The following is an 18525-nucleotide window of genomic DNA, read 5'->3' as shown; positions in this document are numbered from 1 at the left end:
GGCAACAGGCTCCATGGAGACAAGCAGACTGTACCAGAGCAGAGACAGCAGCCACCCCCAGTGCCACCCCTGCACACGCGCATGCGCGCGCACAAACACACACACACACACACACACACACACACACACACACACACACACACATCTCATGCTTATTGATGTTCATATCCACTTTATCAAACACAGTCCCCCTTTCATATCCAGGCACACCCACCCTTGGGGTCTAGCAGTTACCCCCATCCCAGCTTTGCTTTAGGCCAAAGGCTTTTGAGAAGGTCTGAGAGTTCCAATGCAACAGCATTCACACTTCCTGACCTGGTTGCTTGAACACTGGTCCAGGTCTAGGCCAATTTCAGCAAATCACAGCCTCTATGGAAGGTGTGGTGGTGGTGGTGGTGGTGGTGGTTGTGTGTGTGTGTGTGTGTGTGTGTGTGTGTCTGTGTGTCTGTGTGTATGTGAGGGTGGAGATGGGATCATATGGCAGACAGTGAACCCAACTTTCTGGAAAGTGCTTGTGTTTGTTTCAGAATTGTACACACAGCACACATTCACTGGCTCCTTCAAGAAATATTCACCCAGACTTCCTATCCCCTGAGGCTTGTTCAGACACACCACTGAACACAGACACTCAGATATGTACCTGTCCTATGCAGGCAATGTATAACACAGTAGATGATGATAATGATGGTGATGTACCACTTACTGCCTGCTTAATTGTTTTACAGTCATCATCTCATTACATTTACTTCTTAAGAAAAATCATCTGAGAGTGATAATATTGTTATTTCCATTTCATAAGCGAGGAAACAGAAGTTTAGACAGGTTAAGTGACTTACCAGGGTCACATAGCTGGAAAGTGATAAAGCTGGGAGCCAAACTTCAGTTCATACTATTAGCTCTTCTTCATTTACTCAGTAGACTATTTGCAACACCCCATGCATGTGCAGGCGCGTGTGTGTGCACACACACACACACGAAAACCCTGCCTCCTCAGTCAGCCCAGATAACTGGTGTCCGTGGAGTCGCTCTTCCCACTCTGACCTCTTCATATGCACCAGCCCCTCACAGCTGCTATGACGGTCATGAAAGCCCCTGGCCTGAGCACATGTGAGCACAGCCTGCTGCCCACACAGGCCTCCTCCCTTCCTCTCCACATCCCCACCCCCAGCAGCTGCAGGCCCTGGCCCAGCTGGGGGTGGCCCCAGCACTTGGATGGGTGACTCAGGCTGAATCATGGCCCAGCTGCTCCTTGGCAGCCCTCTCCCCCATTCTGCCCAGAGAGCCAATTTCAAAGATACAAGTGGGCCTTCTGGGTGGGAGACAGGGAGTGGGGCAGTAGGGGATGGGGATGCCTGAGAGCCGGGGGAGTCAGGCATGAGGGCCTCTGTGCCCTCCCCCACTCCTCAGTGGTCTCTAGGTGCTCTCAGGCAGTCCCCACCCAGGACCCTCTTTCTTCCAGGGAAAGGAGTCCTCTGCCTGGACACAGGTAAGCCCGGGCCCATTTTGGCTCCCCTGCTCTACCTCTTGGCCCTAATAGTAACCGTAGCAATAGTAACTATTTGAGTTAGTCACTCACACGTTACAGCACTCTATGGTTTTCCAAGCACTTTCTCATCAGTGTCTCCTACTAGTCCTCTGGGGTGGGAATCAGCATTCTTTCAGGCTGAGGAAGCCGAGGCTCAGAGAGGTTACGTGAACTGTCCAAGGTCACGAAGCTGGTGAGGTCACAGAGCCAGGAAGCAAGCTCAGGCTCCCTGGTCCCATCTGTGGAAGGTGAACATCAGGACCAGGAGTCGAGCTGCAGTTGGGCCCGGTGGGGGCACGTAGGGTGGCATGGTTGGGGCGTTGCAGGGACATGTTGGGACCATGGTGTGGGGCACAGCAGAGTGTATGGTGGGTGTATGGCAGGGTTGGTGGCTTGGTGTGTGATACATCTTGACATTGTTCTCTTTACCCTTTTGAAAATAATGGATTCTGGGATTATTTGTGCTCTTAAAACTTCTTTTCAGTCTTTCAGGCCAATATCCCAAGGAAGCCATAGAATTTCTCCGGAGAAGAAATGAGCTATGAGACCTTTACTTCCTGGAGCCTCAGTTTCCTCATTTGAAAAAATGGGTCCAGGCCTCCCACAGGGTAGGCTATTGAGAGGCATCAGTGACTGGCGTGTATATTGCCCTTTAGAAGTATGAAGGGCTTCGCGAATCACAAAGGCTGCTGTTTTCCACATTTTGTTTTATCTTTTCAGAAACACGTGTGGGTGCTGGGCGGAGGCTGGTGTGGGCTTGTGGGAGCCTGGGAGCAATGCTGGGAGGGGGAGTGGGTGACAGTTCTTCCTTCCCCCGGCCTTGGCCGGCCTGGCCTTCCCCCACCCTCAGCCCAGAGCCAGTTTCTAGGCAACAGGATGGATGCAGGGATGGTTCTGGAGGGGAGAGAGCTATAAATAGGGAAGGGAGACAACAAAAATAAAGTTCCGGGGGGGGTGGGGTGGGAGTGGGAAGCTGGGAGGGAAACTGGGAACGGTGGGGACACAGGGACAGCCCCCAGCCCTTCATCAGGGGGAGAGGGCAGTTTTCAGGTTAGCCAGCCAGCAAAGGCCCACAGAGTGCTGACACAGGTGGGGAGAGGTCACTGTGCGCACACTGTGCAGGATGGGGGTGACGAGGATTAACCATTTCTTGTTGGAGGACTAGGGGAAGCTCAGAGGAGGGAAGGATTCCACCAGGCTGAGTTGAGGGCAGCTGTGGAGGAAGGAGCACAGGCAAAGAAGGGAAGGTGTGGATCAGGCGCGGTGGGGCTGGACCCGCAGATATCAGCAGGCCCAGCCGGGCTCAGCCAAACCGACCACACACCCATGTCCTCGCAGACACAGAGAGGTGGGCTTCTCCTCTGCTGCGAGGCTGTCTCCGGATCTTCCAGGCCAGCTCCTTCTCACACAGGTTTCGGCCCCACCCTCACCTCCTCGGAGGCCTGAGCTGACCACCAATTTAATGTTGCTCACCAGTCCCTCCCAGGCACATCACTCTGCTTTATGTTCTTCATAAAACTCAAAATTAACTTGATCCATGCATTTGTTGCTCCATGGGACAGGAGTTCTGTCGGGGCAGCGACCTGCAGGGCTGTTCCTGCAGTCCCTCACTTCTAAGAACAGAGGATGTGTGCAACACTTACTGTTGGATGACTACACACACACAACACATGTGGGCAATATCCATGTACACACATCAACTGATACACTCCCATCATGTATGTAAGTGTGCACACACAGCTCAACCCCCTCCCCCCCCACACACACATACACAACCTCACTTGCAGTCTGCATGAAATTGCACAAGCATCTCTTATCTCCACTCTGCTGTCCCCATGGTTTCCTTTATTGATGGTTTTGTGTGTTTACCTCCCCCAAGAGCAAGTCCCTTCGGGAAAACTGGGCTTTGGGATCAGGCTTGTGGCCTTTGTCACTTCCTACCAATGTTTCCCAGGGCAGGTAACCGCCTCTCTGGCCTCCATTCTCTCATCTGTAAACTGGGTCTAATAACAAGGAATTGCTGAGCACAATTTCAAGTGAAATTAATGGAGACAGATGTCAGATGCCTGAGACATACTGGGAACTTGGTGAATAGCTCCATCCCTGTCACCAGGGAGGGACCCAGGAGTTGTGTGTTCTTACATGGGCATCCACAGTCAGGGCTGCCATCTGACACAGGGCTGGCATCTTCCGCTGATGCTTCTGTGCCTGTGCCTGGAACACAATTTAAAAGTGACCCTGGCAGAAGACAACCGCGGTCTCTGAGTAGAAACCAGGCTCAGAAAACCAGGTGCGTGGCTTGGCAACGGAGAAGGAAGAATAACCCACCCCCACCCCAAGCCAGATGGCGAACCTTGTTCTGGCATCTAAAACTGGGGATCCGGTGCTGGTATCTGGAGAGGAGGTGGCAAACTCAAATTCTTTAGCAGTCAGCTCATGAAAATGAGTGAATAGGGAGAGAAAAGGGCTGTTGCCAACTGAAATCACATAAAAAAATTAAACCTTGTGCTAGCAAATGAAGCATCTCTAGATGCCAAATTCAAACGGAGGGCCAGGAATTTGCAATCCCCGCGTCCTGCGGGTTGTAAATAGTGTCCTAATTCAGTCAAAAGGGATCTGGAGATCCTGGCGCCTGCACATGGAGTCAGAGAAGCCAAGCCCACCGGTTTGTTCTCACTACACACACATCTGCCAGCCGCCTCCGACTTCCGGAAGTAAAGGCTCAGTACACTACAGGCCAAGGTGACCCCAGTGGGCGGATCTCCCGCAATGCTCAAGGAGTTCCGAGCTTGGCACCATCCCAGCCCCCACCCCCTCGGGAAAGAGGCAGCGTTGACTGAATTGGTCAAGCTCCTTCCAACCCAGGGGCTGGAGTCCGAAAGGATGTCCGAACAGGCAGAGAAGGGGGTGAGCTCTTACGCAGGCGAGGTTGGGGGTCCAGCGGCAAGGAAAAGCGGGGGTTCCGCCTGGGCTGGGACCCGGCTTCAGTGCGGATGAAATAAAGGAGCTCCGTGGCAAAGAGAGCGGCGCATCGATGGGGGCGGGGCCTCGGCGCGGGAGCTTCTGAGCCAATGAGAGCGGCTCCTTCGTCTTGACGGAGGCGGGGCCTCTGCGCAGCAACGTGATGTCTCCGCCCGTCTTCCCTTCCCCAGGCGGTGTTGGGGTCCCTCTAAGGTCGATAACGGTCTGTTCGAGTGGGCTGGCCGGCTTCCAGATTTCTGCAGACCCTCGCCCACCTCAGCCCAGGCCGCAAACCTCCGGGCGCCTTTCCGGGAGGGGTGAAGCCCGAGCTGTGACTCCTGAGACGGCTGCCCATCTCCCGTCCCCTTGGATGGGTCTGTCTGCTTTGGGCAGGTGTGCGCAAGTGTGTGCGCGCGCGCAGGTGTGTGTGTGCGCGCGTAAACGCTCTGGGGAGGAGAGAGGCCTGTCTGCGCAGAACATCCTCTTTCAGTGCCCGCGCTGCAGGTTTCCGAGGACTTCGCGGCGCGCGTGCAACTGTGAGCGCGCACGTGTCCGCACGGGAGCGCCTGCCAGGGAGCGCACACTCCGGCTGGCGCGCACGCGTGTCCGCGCGCCCGCGCTGCGAGTGAAGCGAGGTGTGAACCCGTCCACCCTGCGCTGCGGCGGCGCGGGGCCCCCCTCCTCCCTTAACCGGCAGCAGGCGCTTTACCGCCCAGCAGGTGGCTCCAGAGGCTGCCTCCCCGCCTCCCAGCCCACGGCTGGTCCCAGCCGGGAGAACCCCTCTCCCCAGATCATTCCACCGGAGGGTGGGAGATTGAGAAGCTGAGGTCCGAGGCTGTCAGTCTCACACCTGGGCCGAGGTTGCTGGGCCCCAAAGAAGGGAGTGGGGCAGGTTGAGACTTGGAAGTCCGTCGGCCACCCCCATCTGGCGCCCCAGCCCTGCCCGTGTGGCGCCGGCTACAGACAGATTGACTTTATTCATGGACACGTAGGGGGCGGCTGGGCCGCCCGCCCAGAACACGCTCACACAGGGGTTGGGGGACTCTCCATGCCACAATCACGACACACAACGCCCGCGCTTGGACCGGACCGGCTGGGGGAGGGGTATGGCACAGCCTGACTCCTGGTTTTGATTTAAAAAAAAAAAAGGTTTTGGGGTCGATGTGGGAGTGGAGTGGGGGGTTCTGGAGGGGTCCCTCGGAGAGCCTCTGTTGGGGTAGGGTAGGGCGCCGTCGCTTTCGGATCTTGGTTTAAAAACACATAGAACATGCTACATCCGCGCAGACGCTGGACGGGATGGGGCGGGCAGGGCAACACAGGTGGGGCGGCAAGGCTCCCATTGTCCCGTTGTCGTCTGCAGGCCAGGCCCTGTCCAGGCCCCAGGGTTGGATGCCGGCGGGTAGGACAGACAGACGGACAGATACTAACACAGGCTCCCAGGGGGCGCCTTGGCGTGTAGGAAGATCTCGTATTTGGGGGGAAGGGGTTGAAGGACAGCCCTGGCTCTGGGAGGTGAGGCAGGGACCAGGAAGGAATTGTGCTGCTGGTGGGGGGCCCTCCTGGCCCCTTAGGCCTCTGGCTCATACTCCTGATACTCCTCCTGCATCAGAAGGATGGGGGTGAAGTGGAGAAGAGCAAAAGAGGAAGGGGTTGGAAACCAAGTGGCCAGGCTCTGGGCCTGAGACCTCTCCCTGTTAAGGAGGAACAGTGCATCTCCCCCCCTCCCTCCCCCACTCCCACCCCAGACAAGGAACTTGGGAGTTGGAAACAGCCTGTTCAGTCCTGGGCAGGGTTCCCTGGGGCCCAGTGGTACACCCCAACCGTCCTCCCTCCATGCTGACACCTCTGGGGACCTGGGTTCCAGAAAATGGGGACCTGAAGCTCTCTGGCCCAACCCTACCCTGCCAGGGACCTCCACCCCAGCTGGGGACGGCAGCTATCCTCTGGGGTGCCCAAAGCCCCACCAGCCCTGCTACCCCTCACCTGGGGCGAGTCCTCATAGCTCTCTCCTTCTGGCTCCATCAGGGGCTCTATCAGTGGCTCCTCAGCAGCTTCCTGGGCCACTTCCTCAGGCTGCAGGCAGAGAAGGGACAGGGCCTGTGAGGGCAGCCAGGGCTGCCCCCCAAATTCCTACCCTGGGAAGCTCTTGGCTGATTAGGGGAGGGGGAGGCTTTGTTGGCAGTGCAACCAGAATTTCTAATTAAATTGCTTATATGGAAGTGGGATGAATGCATGAGAAGTGAAATCTCTCCAAATCCTGCTTGAAGCTGGGGGTGGGGAGTGGAGCAGGGCTCACCATATCCTTCTCCCCAGCACCTGGCAGACTCCTGCACTTCCATCACTTTTACTGAATGGGATGGGAAGATAGACAGCATATACAGTCACCTCTTTATCCCTACTCCCTTGCGTCAGGCTCTGTGTGGGGCATTGGGACCCCAGAGATAACCCTGGAGGCTCCTCTGGCTGGAGAGAGATGGAGGCTCACAGATGGGCTGGGTAGGGGCTCTGAGCCATTCCCCTGCCACCTTCCATCCCTCCCTCCCCCGCGGCCCTGTGTGGCCTGGTTTCTTCAGCTGTTGCTATTTTAAGATAAGCTGGAAGCAACGGCTCAGTGGTGTTGCTTGGATGTGTGAGCTAAGACTCTAGTCCCTTCCCCCTGCACCTGCTCCCCAGCCTAGTGCAGACCAGTAGGCATGCAAATGAGGGGCTGCCAGACACATGGCCAGCCACTTGCAGGTGAGCACAGTATGTGCACAAACATGGGATGGAGTTGGCTGCACACACAATAACCTGGGGTCCAACGTACGGCTGCACAAGGCCACATGGGCTGGCACACACCTGGACCCCTGGGGAACCTGTAGGGAAGAGGGCATACCACCTCCCCACTTCCACAAGTACCACTGTCCCTCCCTCCCGGGTGGAGGTAAGACTCTTGGGATCCTGAAGGGCTCACATTGAGACAGACGACTGTGCACTGTAGTTGCACCAACTCCATCCAAGCAGCTTCAGCTCCTTCTGATTACCTGTCTAGGTGAGCCCCATGGGCAAACGAGTTTACAGCTCTTGACCTGACTCATTCCCTTCAGTGTCCAGATGGATATACCAAGGCCCAGGAGGTGGAGAAATGTTAGTTTAGTCACCCAGCTATAATCAGAATCCAGGAAAGAAACATGGTGTTAAAAATTCCAACTTGAGTCCTGGCCGGAGTAGCTCAGTTGGGTGGAGTGTTGTCCTGTACACCAGACGGTGGAGGGTTCGATTCCCAGTCAGGGCACATAACCAAGTTTCGGGTTTGATCCCTGATCAGCACATTCAGGAGGCAACCGACTGGTATTTCTCTCTCACATCAATGTTTCTCTCTCTCTCTCTCTCTCTCTCTCTCTCTCTCTCTCTCTCTCTCTCTCTCTCTTCCTGTCTCTGAAATCAATTTTTAAAAATTCCAGCTCAAGCACATTGCTTGGAAACAATTCAGAAGTCCAATAAGAGAAGAAGGACGTGTGCCTTGTGGTTTCATCATACATGGATTCTGCACAATAAACATGGAGACCAATAGTACATAGCACAGTTTCCTGCTGAGTGGAAGAAGCCAGGTACAGAAGAGCGTCTACTTTAGGATAACATTTATAAGAAGTTAAAAAACACCCAGCTAACTTGTGATGCTAGAAGGCAGGGAGCATGGACAGGGAGGCAGGGCCAGGCTGAAGGTGGGAGAGAGTAAGGCGCTGAGGGTGCAAGTGTTGAGAAGGCACCCATTCTCAGCACCATGGAAATGAGACCCCAGAATGAGTGCACCCCTTAAATTATGTGCCCCAGACACCTCCCTCATCTCACCCTCGTCTTGGCCCTGGTGGTAAGGACTGGAAGTGGGTAGAAGGTGGGCCTCCTGAAGGGCTGGTGTTCTGAGTCTTGATCTGGGTGCTGCTAACATGAGGGTGTTTCCCAGCCTGGCCACGCACTAGCTGTCTGGCATCAGGGATGTCACTTCACCGCCGATCTCAGCAGCCTCGGGTGTGAAACGAGATGGTGTCTCTGCTTTGTAGGAGTACAGGAGGCTTCCATGATACTGTATGTGAGCAGGCTGGGATGGAGAGACACTCAGGAACACGCACGCTGGGCTCGCACAGGTTTCCCCATGCTGGGTGGCCCCAGAGGGCTGTGGTTCGGATTGTAAATCTATGATCTTGAGCTTCCTTGAGTGAGGAGGCTTGAGGTGCTGGTGGGAGGTAGGCGGCCAGAGAAAGACGGTTCTGTGCAGATGCCCCTCACAAACAGCCCAGACTTGCCTCTCTCTTGCACCCCAGCCCCCAGCAGAGGACCTAGCATCAGTTGGCATCAAGTGACTCCAATGATATGGCCCTGAGCTTGTCCTCCCACCCACCTTCTCAGGCAGGCAGGCAGGCAGGCATGGGGTCTTGGGCAAGTCACTTCACTTCTTTTGAGCCTCAGTTGCTGCATCTATAACACTTCTAGAGCAGTGCCTGCCCATATAATAGGTCAACGAATGGGAGCAATCCCTGGGAATGTAATAATAAGAAATGCATGGGCAGGACTTGAAGCAGAACTTCTGAGTCAAGTCCCAGACGTCTGCTGGGGACGGAACCAACTGTGCAGAATGTCTGCAGTGCAGAGTGGGGCGGGATCTCCCACGGCCTGTGGGTACACTCACGTGGAATGCACACCGACTTCCCAGACCAGATGCGGAGGAAGGAGCCCCCACCCCACAGAGGCAGAGTCTGCACTTGTAGGCGGGCAGACTCGCAGCATCCCACAGGGGGATGAATGTCTGTGCAAACCTACGGGCCCAGGGTGCAAGACAGAGTGCACGTCCATGCACACCTGTGCTCACAGAGCCCCTGGGGGCCGACATGGGCCGCTCACATGGTCGTGGGGCCACTGTGTCTTACTGAGCACTCACTGTGGGCAAGCCCGTCTCTTCAGCAGTGCTTCTCACGATGGGCTCTCTGAACCTGCAGCATCAGTGTCACCTGGGTTCTTGTTAGAAATGCAAATCACCAGGCCCCGCCTCAGGCCTACTGAGTCAGAAATTCTAGGGTTGGGGCCAACAGTCGGTATTTTAACTTGGCCTTCTGGTGATTCTCAGGCATGCTTACGTGTTGAGGACCTCTGACCTACATTATATCTAATCTATATAAGAGCCCTATCGTGTTCCTCTCCCATCTTACAGTCAAAGATTCAGGCTCAGAGACATGATGAGACCTGCCCATGGTCACACAATCAGGAAGTTGTAGAGTTGGGATTTAGATCCAGCTCTGAGGTTCCAGAGCTCACAACGCTTATTCTGCAGAGTGTCCTAACACAGGCACCTGTCTTATGCACACACGGGTAGGCACCACCACTACCCTGGGGGGACATGCCTGCACAAACGTGTGACACACAACTCCCCCTTCCCGCTCCCCCCGGACCTCACCTGCTCGTGCCTGTCTCAGGGCCTTCGCATGAACTGCTCCTACCGCCTGACATACATTCCCCACTTGGCCTGCCTCATCCCGTGGGTGTCAGTTCAAATGTCCCCTCCTCAGGAAAGCCCTCTTAGCTAAAGCAGCCCCCGCATCCCTTGACTATCTATCCTAACACCCTGTTGTCTTCATAGCATTTATCTCTGTCTGAAATAACCTTGCTTATTGGTTGGCTTTTTTCTGTCTTCTCTCACTGCAGTGTCAGCTCCATGAATGCAGGTAACTGTTCATTGCAGTAATCCCCAGAACAATTCCTCTCTGGCATAAATACTTGTTGAATGAAAAGTAATGAATGGCCCTAACCAGTTTGGCTCAGTGGATAGCGTGTTGGCCTGCGGACTCAAGGGTCCCAGGTTCAATTCCGGTCAAGGGTATGTACCTTGGTTTCAGGCACCTACCCAGTAAGGAGTGTGCAGGGGGCAGCTGATGGATGTTTCTAACTCTCTATCCCTCTCCCTTCCTCTCTGTAAAAAATTCAATAAAATATACTGTATTTTTTTTAAAAAAGTAATGAATGAACAATCAATGACACTTGCAGATGTGGCCAGAAGTGGTCCAGGTCACCCTTGCAAGCAGGATACATGTGCACAGCCAGATCTGAGTCATGGTCACAGGGAGCACCACATCTATAAACCCCTAGACTCTCTAACAGGGGAGATAAGGTGCTGGCTGGGTGGCAGGGAGCCTGGGGGCAGGTTTATGGGTACGTGTGTACATTTGTAGTCATTCATGTGTGTGGTGGAAGGACTGCTCACCTTCAGATCAGTGGGGAATTCCTCCTTCTTCATCAGGCCTGTGGCTGCCGCGATGTTCCCAGCCCCAGAGAACATAGCTCCTCCCAGATGTGACGCCTGCTCCTTGGTTTTCTCAGCCACTAGAGCAGGGAGAGGGTTAGGGAAGGGGTTTGGGGGCCAAGGTGAAGGAGACATAGGTGCCCCCTCCCCTGTAGTGACCCGGGACCTGCCTTTCCCGTGGAGCACCCCCTCAACCTTAGGGGTGCCCTTTTCTACCACCCATATCCCCACCCTCTGGGATCAGGCAGCTCTCAGGCTGGGGGAGGGGAAGGGGCTGTGCCGGGCCGGGCTGGTACCTGAGGTGACTCCTTGTACCACCCCTTCTCTGGTCTTGTTTCCTGCAGGAAGACAAAGGGGCACATTTAAGGGCTCTGAGCTGAGGGTCAGAGACTCTGGCAAGCACAGTGGTTACACAATGGGCAGAGGGACCTAGTTGGCAGCGGGCATCCTGGCCCCATCACTGCCTCCTTGGGCTTCAAAACCCTACAAGTCACCCCTCATCACTGCACTGAGCCCCCCACACCTACTTCCTTAGGACTTCATTCTCCCCGCTGTCTGTTCCTCACCACCCCTACCTGATGTGATACCTGCACCCTTCGGGGGGCTGCTGTTTGAGCACCAGCACTGCACAAAGCACCAGTTCATTTAATTCTCTGCCCGGGTGGAGCAGGTGAGGGTGGGGCTGGGGGCAAACAGGCTATGTATTTGGAAAGGTGCCCCTGGTGCATGACTGCCCACATCCTACCTATGGATACTGCCATATGGCCTCCACCCACTCCATTTCTCCTAAAGACTCTCTACCCCTAACAAGGGCACACATTCCTCCTTCTGGCCGGAGTGGAATGTCTTAGGTGCCTGATGGATCTATGGGTGATGTGCAGATTGTGACTGACACCTATGGCATGGCTGGGTCTTCCCAGGAGGGCGGCAACTTGGTCACAGCAAAATGTGGGGCTGCTAGGAAAGGCAAAGGGGTCTGATCTGAGGTGAGGGGAGCCCTCCAGGGAGAGAGGAGTCTCCTATCCTGAGGATTTGGCAACACAGACAACAGCTGATAGACCCAGAAATGAGTGTGTGGGCGGGCTGACACCCCTGGGAGGAGGTGGGGGGGCAAGTGTGGGAAGACAGGATTCTCACACCTAAAGCCAGCAATACCCAGGGACAGGGGACAGCTGCATGTGCACCCATTTCTTCCTCCCGGAAACATTTTTTGGCACCTGCTCTGTGCCAGGCCCCAGGCCAATCACTCACTGTCGGATGGGGGGAGAGGAGAGCAGATTTGGTGCTCAGGACCTCAAGCAGTGGGGAGAGGACCTCCAGCCTCCAGGGGGGTATGTGATGGGGAGAGGGCATTGCCTGGGCCTTGCCAGAGGGGGAGCAGGTGGATATGCAGAAGGGAGACTGGAGAGGGTACTCTAAGCACAGGGAGCCATGCAGGCAGGGCACAGGGAGGTGTGCGTTTGGGGCCTGCGGGAAGCACATCGAGGTGGTCTGTGTGCCTGCAGAGACGGGGATGGGGATGGCGAGAAACAAAGCTGGGAGCATAGACGGAGGCAGGACCATGTCAGGCTACAGGGAGCTGAGGCTTAACAGCCTAGGAACTGGGAGCCATTGGTGGCTCCTGTGCAGGGGGACGAGGCAGAAGGGGGGACAGAATGGGTTCCAGTAGGTGTGGGCTCAAGCCTTCTCCCCGACTCCATCACCTCTGCCCTGGCCACCCTTGCTTGGTGGCTACACTCCCTTCCAGGGGACATCCCTAGGATTTGTTCTGTCCCCAGAGGTCTCTGGGACCGTTCCAAACTGAAATCAGACCATGCCAGTCCCTACCTTCCAATCTCTCATGACAAGTATAATGCTTTGCCCGGGTCTACAAGGGCCCCTCATGAGCCAGCTCTTGCCCTCCAATCATGCCCTTTGCTCTCTAGCCTCCGCCAACCCCCTTCCGGCTCCTTATTCTCAGGACTCAGCTCCAATGCCCCCCTCTCTGACCACCCTACCAAAGTGGCCCCCGCCCCAGCCCCTTGTCAAACCCCACTACGGTGTCACCATCAGGAGAGAAGGCGCCTTTGACTCTCTTGTCCACTGTTACATCTCCAGGAGCCATGAAATGGCTAGCACATAGTAGGTAGTCAATAAGTATTTTCCAAATGACCACAAAGCCTAAAGCAGCCCTCTTCAGCCTGCACAGGAGACAATTCTACCCACTGCACACAAGGAAGGCCTGGATCACAGATTGGATTCAGTGAATGCCCGTTTCTGGGCCCTGCCTCCCTTTATACAAATGATGCTGCAGGCGCCCTCTTCTTTCGCATTTAGGGAGAGAGATTTAACCCCTTGGCCTTTGTCCTGATGCCAGCTGGCAACTGCAAGGCGGGGGACCCGGAGGAGAGGTGGCCGTGGTGGAACTACAGGCACTGGGAGGCAGGGAGAGCAACTCAGGTGGCAGTGTGTGGGGAGGAGGGCTGGAGGGAGTCCCAAAAATACAGGAGGGAGGGCAGCAGGGGAGGGGTGGGGCCTTGCCGTCCAGAAAGCTCGGCTTAAACTCCAGCTTCCGATTTTATCAGCTTGTGTGACCTTGAGCAAGACAGTGAAACCTCTGGGGAGGCCAGCCCTGGTCTGTGCAATGGGCAGGGAGAATTAAATGAGGCAATAGGCGCCATGGCATTTCACACAGCCCTGGGCAGAGAGAAAGGGCTCAAAACCAGTTAACTATTAGTGCGAAGAGGAAGAAGAAAAGGAAGACTACCTGCTTTGATCACTCCCCCATCTCCGGCCTTTCAGCTGGATCCCACCCTCACCGACCCTGACTCCCCTCCCTCCTCCCGTCAGCTGTGTCCCCAGTGACCCTGCGGACCCCGCTCCATCTGCTGACTCATACTCTCCTGCCCAGACCCGCACCCCCTGGAAGTGCCCAGGCCCTCTGACCCCCGGCCCCCCGCAGCCCGCAGCCCCGCCCCTCGGCCTCGCCCCTCGCCCACCGACGTAGAGGACGCCCTCCTTGGTCTTCTCCGCCGCCTCCGTGACCCCCTGCTTGGTTTTCTCCGCGGCGGCCACGACGCCCTCCTTGGCCATGGACAGGCCCTTCATGAACACGTCCATCCTGGCGGCCTAGGGTGGGCGAACACACGGCACGGGGCGCTGGCCCTGCACCCTCACCCCAGCGCTGCCCGAGGGACGCGGTGGGGGGCTCCCCGCCCTCCTGAGACCCGGGCGCGCTTCCGGCTCGGAACCCCCTCCCGCCGTCCCCAGTCCCCCGCGCGAGGCCACAGGGCAGTCCCAGCGTCCTTGAAACCCCGGGACGCGGGAGGGGCCCCCGCCTCGGTTACCCGGGAACCCGCAAGCTGCAGCCCCGCGGAACCGGAGTGCCGGGCTCTGCGCCTAACTGCACACACACATGCCACACGGCCGTGCATGCACACAGAACTACTCCCTGGACACGCTCGTGTGCACATACAGGACACCCAGGCGTTCTAACGCGCACGGACACTCCGACACGCACGGGCACACGGGCGCGGACGCACGTCTACACGGCCACCCAGGCACTTGCAGACACTGAGCAGCAGGCACACATGCTCCGGGGTGCACGGGGACCGGCGCCCCTTCTCCGTTTCCCGGCGCCTTCCCCGCTCTCTTCCCCATTTCACCCAGCCCCTCTGCATTCCCAATCCCTTCCCCGTCCCACCTACTCCCCTCTCCATCCCAGTCCTTGCCGGGTCTCCGCTCCCAGAGCGCGGCCGCCTCACCTGGATGCGGGGCCGAGCTGGGAATGGGGCGGCTGCGGCGGGAAGACGCAGGGGCTCGGGCAGGCCGGGCTGGGGTGGGCTCGGGGCCAGTGGGGGGATCGGGCCGTGGCGAGGCGCTTAGGTCGGTCTGCAGCAGGCGGAGCACAGGACCTGAGCCGGGCGCGGCAGTGCTCGGGCCTTGGGTGCGCCGCCTGCCACCGCTCGCGCCGAGAGCCCCAGTCGCTCGCGCTCTGGCTCCGGCTCCCGCTCCGGCGCTGCGGCAGCTCTGAGCTCAGCGCGCCGCCCCCTCGGCCTGACTGACAAGGGGGCGGGGAGGGTGACATCTCCACAGAGCCCGCTGGCCTCCCAGGCAAGACCTGGGACGTGCTGTGGGGGACCTCGGGGCGTCAGACTCGCGCCCGGTCCCCGAGAGCCCAGTCTCCTGGGGAGACAATGCAGCGTGCTAGGAGCAGGGAAGAAGCAGAACCCATTGGGAGCTCAGATGGCTCTGAACCTCGGCTGTGCTTTTAAAAATTAACTGTGGGGCCCTGGGCTACTCAGCTCTCCTTTCTGAATGTTTCCTCTTCTGCAAAATACAGATGGTTTATTCAGAGGACGTTTACTGAGCGTTTAGGCAGGCGCCAGGCTGGAGACAGTAGGAAAGGAAAGCAAGGTCCCTGCACTCAGGAGCTTATAACGGTGTGTGTGTGTGTGTGTGTGTGTGTGTGTGTGTGTGTGTGTGTGTAGAGATGGGGCACAGGACAGACAATTTAAGCCAACGTTATTTCAGCTTGTGAGAAGTGTGATGAAGGTAATAAAATGGTGATGTAGCGGAGTGACTAGAGGAGGGATACTTGAGACAGGGTGGCCAGGGAAGACCTCTGTGAGGAGGTGAATGGATGCACAAAGGCACCAAGGCCAAGATGGGTGAAGGCAGGATCCATAGAGAGGGGACTGCAGGTGCAAAGGTCCTGAGGCAGGACTACACTTCAGAAGAGATAAAAGGCAGTGCAGCTGGGGAGCCAGGAGGAAGGGAGAGGAGATGGACTGGATGTGTGGTTATGGTGGGGATTGTCAAAATGGTTATACAATTCCAGCCTGCACACGCGTCTTCAGTGCCATGACAGAATTATGCCCAAGAAGCTGGGATCCCAGAGCAAGGGACTCTGACAGCTTAGGGCCGTCATGGAAAGCTGCACAGACAGAGGAGGTGACATCTAGGCTGGGCCTCAGCGGTGAGGTAAGATTTCATCTGACGGACAAGGGAGGAAGAGTCTGTTAGTCAGTGCATGCAGCCTGGGCAGAGGCACTATGGCTAGAAACACAGGGTATGTAAGTGACAGGTGATGAGGGGGCAGCTAGCAGCCAGTGTGTTGGGGGGGGGGGGGCGTGTTCATAGACTGCTGGTAGAGCTGCAAGTTGGCGCCTGGTTTTTGGAAGGCAATTTGGCAACGTTTACCAAAGACAGAAATGCGTGCTCCTTCTGAGCCAACAGTTGCCCCTTCCAGGAATGTGTCCCTTGGATCTCTACTTGCACAAGCACACAAAGACATTTGTGCAAGGAGAGTCACTGCAGCATGGTTTCTTGTAGCAAAAAAACGGAAAAGAACCTATATGTGTATCTGTAGAGGACTGGCTAGTTAATTGTGGTTATATCCACTTGGTGAAATGCTATGTTACCTAGAGAGGATTAGCCAGGCCCGTGTGAACTGACACAGGCGCCAAACTGTAAGGTGTGGGACAAGCCAATTTTGATACATAGAAAATTATATATATATATACTATATTCATTACAAAGATACCTTATATACAAATATATACAGACGTACTTATATCTGAATATACAAAGAACACATCTGCAAGGACTTTTAAAAAATATGTTTTTATTGATTTCAGAGAGGGAGGGAGAGGGAGATAGTAACATCAATGATGAGAATCATGGATCAGCTGCCTCCTGCACACCCCACACTGGGGATCGAGCCTGTGCCCAGACCAGGAATCAAACAGTGACCTCCTGGTTCATAGGTCGATGTTCAACCACTGAGCCATGCTGGCCAGGCTGCAAGGACTTTTAATAAAACCACTGACAGTAGCTGTCCCTTCTCTCCCTGAGAGGACTCAGAGAGAGAGAGAAGCTTTTATGTTTCATCACCTTTGATCATTTTACCTTGAATAGTATTTTACTTGTATAATTTTAAGAGCTAGCACAGGGGATACCTATCATTATCATTGGCCTCTCAGCATTAAAATCGCCCCCTTCCTCTGTTTGGGGAACCCCCACTTTATGAGGCAGAGCCCACCTCCTCCTTTAGGCACTCCCAATGCTTTCCCAGCCTTCCTTGCAGCCAGGACCTGCATGTGACCTCAGCCCCAGACACCCCACCCCCGACTCTGAATCTGAAGCTATTGCCAGAGCAGCAGGGAAGGAGGGAGTCTGGTGTGTGAGGACGAGGATGGGTGGTGTTGGTGGTGGCAGCTCCTGCCAGGGACGACCTGCAGCAGTGACACTGCTCCTGGGAGCACCCAGCGTGACAGCCCAAGCTGCACTGTCGGTGCCCAGCCTGCGCATCAGGGAGTCTTGCCGGGCCTGCTTGGCAGTGTGGGTCGGGGCAGCATTCCAGGCTGTGTGGTCTCCAGGGAGAGTTCTCTGGCCTTCCCAGAGAGTTTCTGAGCTGTATTGGTTAGTAAACGTATCTGCTTAAATTAGCCAGGAAGTGATTTCTGTGACTCACGACTAAAAACCCTTGAATGTCTAAGTATGTGATGAGGAAGGACCCAGCAGGAGAGAGGAGAGGAGGAAGAGAGGAAGAAGACCAGATGAAAGGTGTCTGTGCTTCTGGAACTGGGAGTCACTGCAGGATTTTAAGCACAAGAGAGACCTACAGGAGATTTGCATTTTATAGAGCCAAATTAGGGTGGGTTGGAGGGGGACATGGCTAGAAGCAGCAAGATCAGGGAGGAGGATGAGGCAGAACCCACAGGAAGGATGACAAAGCCAGTGTGTGTGTGTGTGTGTGTGTGTGTGTGTGTGTGTGTGTGTGTGTGTAATTTGGGTATCATTCAGGAGGTAACTTATCAGGTTCTGGGGAAGAGGGAGAGGGACCAGTCTAGGAAGATTCCCAGCTTCTGGCTTGGGCATAAGGGTGATTAATGCTGCTGAAAAATGAAACAGACATTGAGGGGGTGGAGCAGTATTGGGGGGAGTGATGAGCTTGTTTGGGGGCATACCAAATGGGCGGTGCCTGGTAGACAAACTAGAGGAGGTGTCCAGCAGACAACAGGCTACCTGAGCCCGGAGCTCAGGCATTCACTTCAGGCTGGCTTCAGGTATAGATCTGGGCCATGGTGTACAAGGAAATTTTAACACACGGCTATCCAAAAAGGGGCGTACCTTGAACTGTAGTTTGCTGATACCCATGGTGTAAATTCTCCCACCATGATTAATTTCAAGCTTTCAATGTGTTGTCACTGAACAGAGAATTGATATACTGTATTTTCACCATCAGATAAAATAGATTTAAAAATGATCTTAAGAGCACAGATAATAGTAAAATAATTAGAAATTTGTTTTTATTATGCTATTATATTTGTTTTATATGCTTATTATATTTGTTTTTAACATAATTTATATAATTAAAAGTTTATATTATTTAATTTTTAATAATGGATTTTAAAGAATAGTTTATTGTTTTTAGATAGAGAGGGAGAGGAACAGAGAGAAACATCAATGTGAGAGCGAAGATTGGCTGCCTCCTGCACACCCCCCACCAATGTGCCCTTGACTGGGAATCCTACAACCTTTTGATGCGCAGGATGATGCTCAACCAACAAAGCCAGGGCATGGCTTTTATAAATGGCAAATAAAATTTCTGAAACTTTAATATTTGTTCTCACAAGCTGGTCCAAACTAGCCTAGTACACCACTGGATTTCTGCTTTCTATTTCCCTGAATAGGGTGATTTAAGCTATTTATCCTCTGGTTGGGGAGGAGAAGTGTAACCATTTACCCTTAAGTGTCCTTGGTTACAGAAGATAGGATTTTTCCA

At 55.0% G+C, this 18525-nt stretch overlaps 1 protein-coding gene across 1 annotated transcript; it reads right to left on the bottom strand.

Annotated features, from left to right (window-relative positions):
* Nucleotides 1-5528: 5528 nt before the first annotated feature.
* On the bottom strand, nucleotides 5529-14712 carry SNCB (synuclein beta). The gene is made up of 6 exons (XM_079770222.1): nucleotides 14501-14712; nucleotides 13736-13865; nucleotides 11054-11095; nucleotides 10719-10837; nucleotides 6470-6559; nucleotides 5529-6086 (listed from the first exon to the last, which is right to left on the bottom strand). Exons 2-6 carry the CDS (start codon nucleotides 13854-13856, stop codon nucleotides 6054-6056), a joined length of 405 nt encoding a protein of 134 aa, XP_079626348.1. The 5' UTR covers nucleotides 13857-13865; nucleotides 14501-14712; the 3' UTR covers nucleotides 5529-6053.
* Nucleotides 14713-18525: the final 3813 nt, after the last annotated feature.

This window comes from Cnephaeus nilssonii (assembly GCF_951640355.1).
Source record: "Cnephaeus nilssonii genome assembly, chromosome: 5".
NCBI classification, from domain to species: Eukaryota; Metazoa; Chordata; class Mammalia; order Chiroptera; family Vespertilionidae; genus Cnephaeus; species Cnephaeus nilssonii.
This window is presented reverse-complemented; position numbering and strand designations above follow the sequence as displayed.